The 1,488-nt window shown below is 42.4% G+C and overlaps 1 protein-coding gene across 1 annotated transcript in view; it reads left to right on the forward strand.

The window, feature by feature from the left end:
• The window catches only part of LOC107620415 (agglutinin-2-like), a 6,883-nt gene extending 5,951 nt beyond the window's left edge, over nucleotides 1-932 (forward strand). Inside the window, exon 2 of the mRNA XM_021114501.1 lies at nucleotides 305-932. Coding sequence (XP_020970160.1) covers nucleotides 305-823 — 519 coding nt within the window. The 3' untranslated portion in view covers nucleotides 824-932. The remainder of the gene's footprint in view (nucleotides 1-304) is intronic.

Raw genomic sequence — 1,488 nt, forward strand, 5'->3', positions numbered from 1 at the left:
TTTTTGTCTTTTTGTCTAAGCACCAAGTACCGCGTCATGTGCTCTATGCAAGTCATTTGGCTTCTTCATATAACATTTGATTTTTCTTTATTTATTTATTTATTTATTTTTGGCAGACATTGAGAGTTGAGAGCTCCTTATATATATATATACCTTAGTAATACATTGCTATTATCACAAATCCACAGAAATAGCAAACTCAATTAGAATAATTAATCATATATAACCATGGCCATTATTACCCATATTAATTCATGGATTCAAATAATGACCATTTCATCCCTTATGCTAATCCACAATGTGAATTCAGCACTTTTGGTCACCCACAAAGGACATTGTCTTCGAGGGTGATGCCGATTACTCAAACGGCGGTTTAACTCTCACAAAGATTGTAAACAGTGCTCCCATTGGCAATAGTGCCGGCCGAGCCTCCTATTCTTCCCCCGTGCGCCTCTGGGACGCCGCTTTCACCACCACCTTCTCCTTCACTGTGGAACCATTCCTTTATAAACCCTTCGGTGATGGCATCGCCTTCTTCATTGCGCCCTTCGTATCAGAGCTGCCCAAAAAATCAAGTGGCGGATACCTAGGGCTCTTTAACGCCGACACTGCTTTGGATTCTTACAAAAATCAAATAGTTGGTGTTGAGTTTGATTCGTTTAGCAATGCATGGGACCCTAACACTGCTCATATTGGGATTGATGTGAATTCCATTGCTTCAGTAACAACAACGCCATGGCAACCGGGGAATGTTGCATCTGCCACAATTGATTATGAGCCTGTAAGCACAAACTTAAGCGTTTATGTGAGATATGTGTGTTAGAGAATTATTAGAATCAATTAGTATGTATATTCATTTAGCATATCTGTATATTAATTGTAGGATTTTATATTTTTATTACTTTGATTCATTTAGCACCTATAAATACTTTTTGTATATTGTACCTTTCAACACAACTCAATAATACACTTTTGAGATTACTCTCTCAGTCTCTTGTTTCTAACATGGTATCAAGAGCTTAGGTTTTTTTTTTTCAATAAATATTAGTTCATAGCCCATTGTTTTTTTCCTTTCCGGCAGTGTTCTTTGGCCTATTTTTTCGTTCCCTTTTCGACGCTTTGGTTCGTCACACTCGTAACCATCTTGTTCATCTTGTCGCCGTGATTCCAACGCAACCAGAACCGCCGCCAGACGCGCCTCCACGCGCCGCCAAAAGACGCTGCCACGACCAGGTTGATCTTCCTTCCAGATTCCACCCGTGCCTCTTTGCTCGCATTTTTCGATCTGTTTCCGACGCTTTGGTTCGTCACCTCCGGCATCATTGTGATCTTCTCTTCGTCAGCTTTCCAACGCCGCCGAGATCGCCGCCAAAGACCCCCGGACGCGCCGTCACGCGCCGCTGGAAGTTCGCTGTCCACCTCCATTGTTCCTCCTCCAAGATGCTTCAGTAGCCGTTGGATCTTGCTGCTGATCCCACGTTCCTGGAG

The sequence above is a fragment of the Arachis ipaensis genome, chromosome B10, assembly GCF_000816755.2.
Source record: "Arachis ipaensis cultivar K30076 chromosome B10, Araip1.1, whole genome shotgun sequence".
Taxonomy (NCBI): Eukaryota; Viridiplantae; Streptophyta; class Magnoliopsida; order Fabales; family Fabaceae; genus Arachis; species Arachis ipaensis.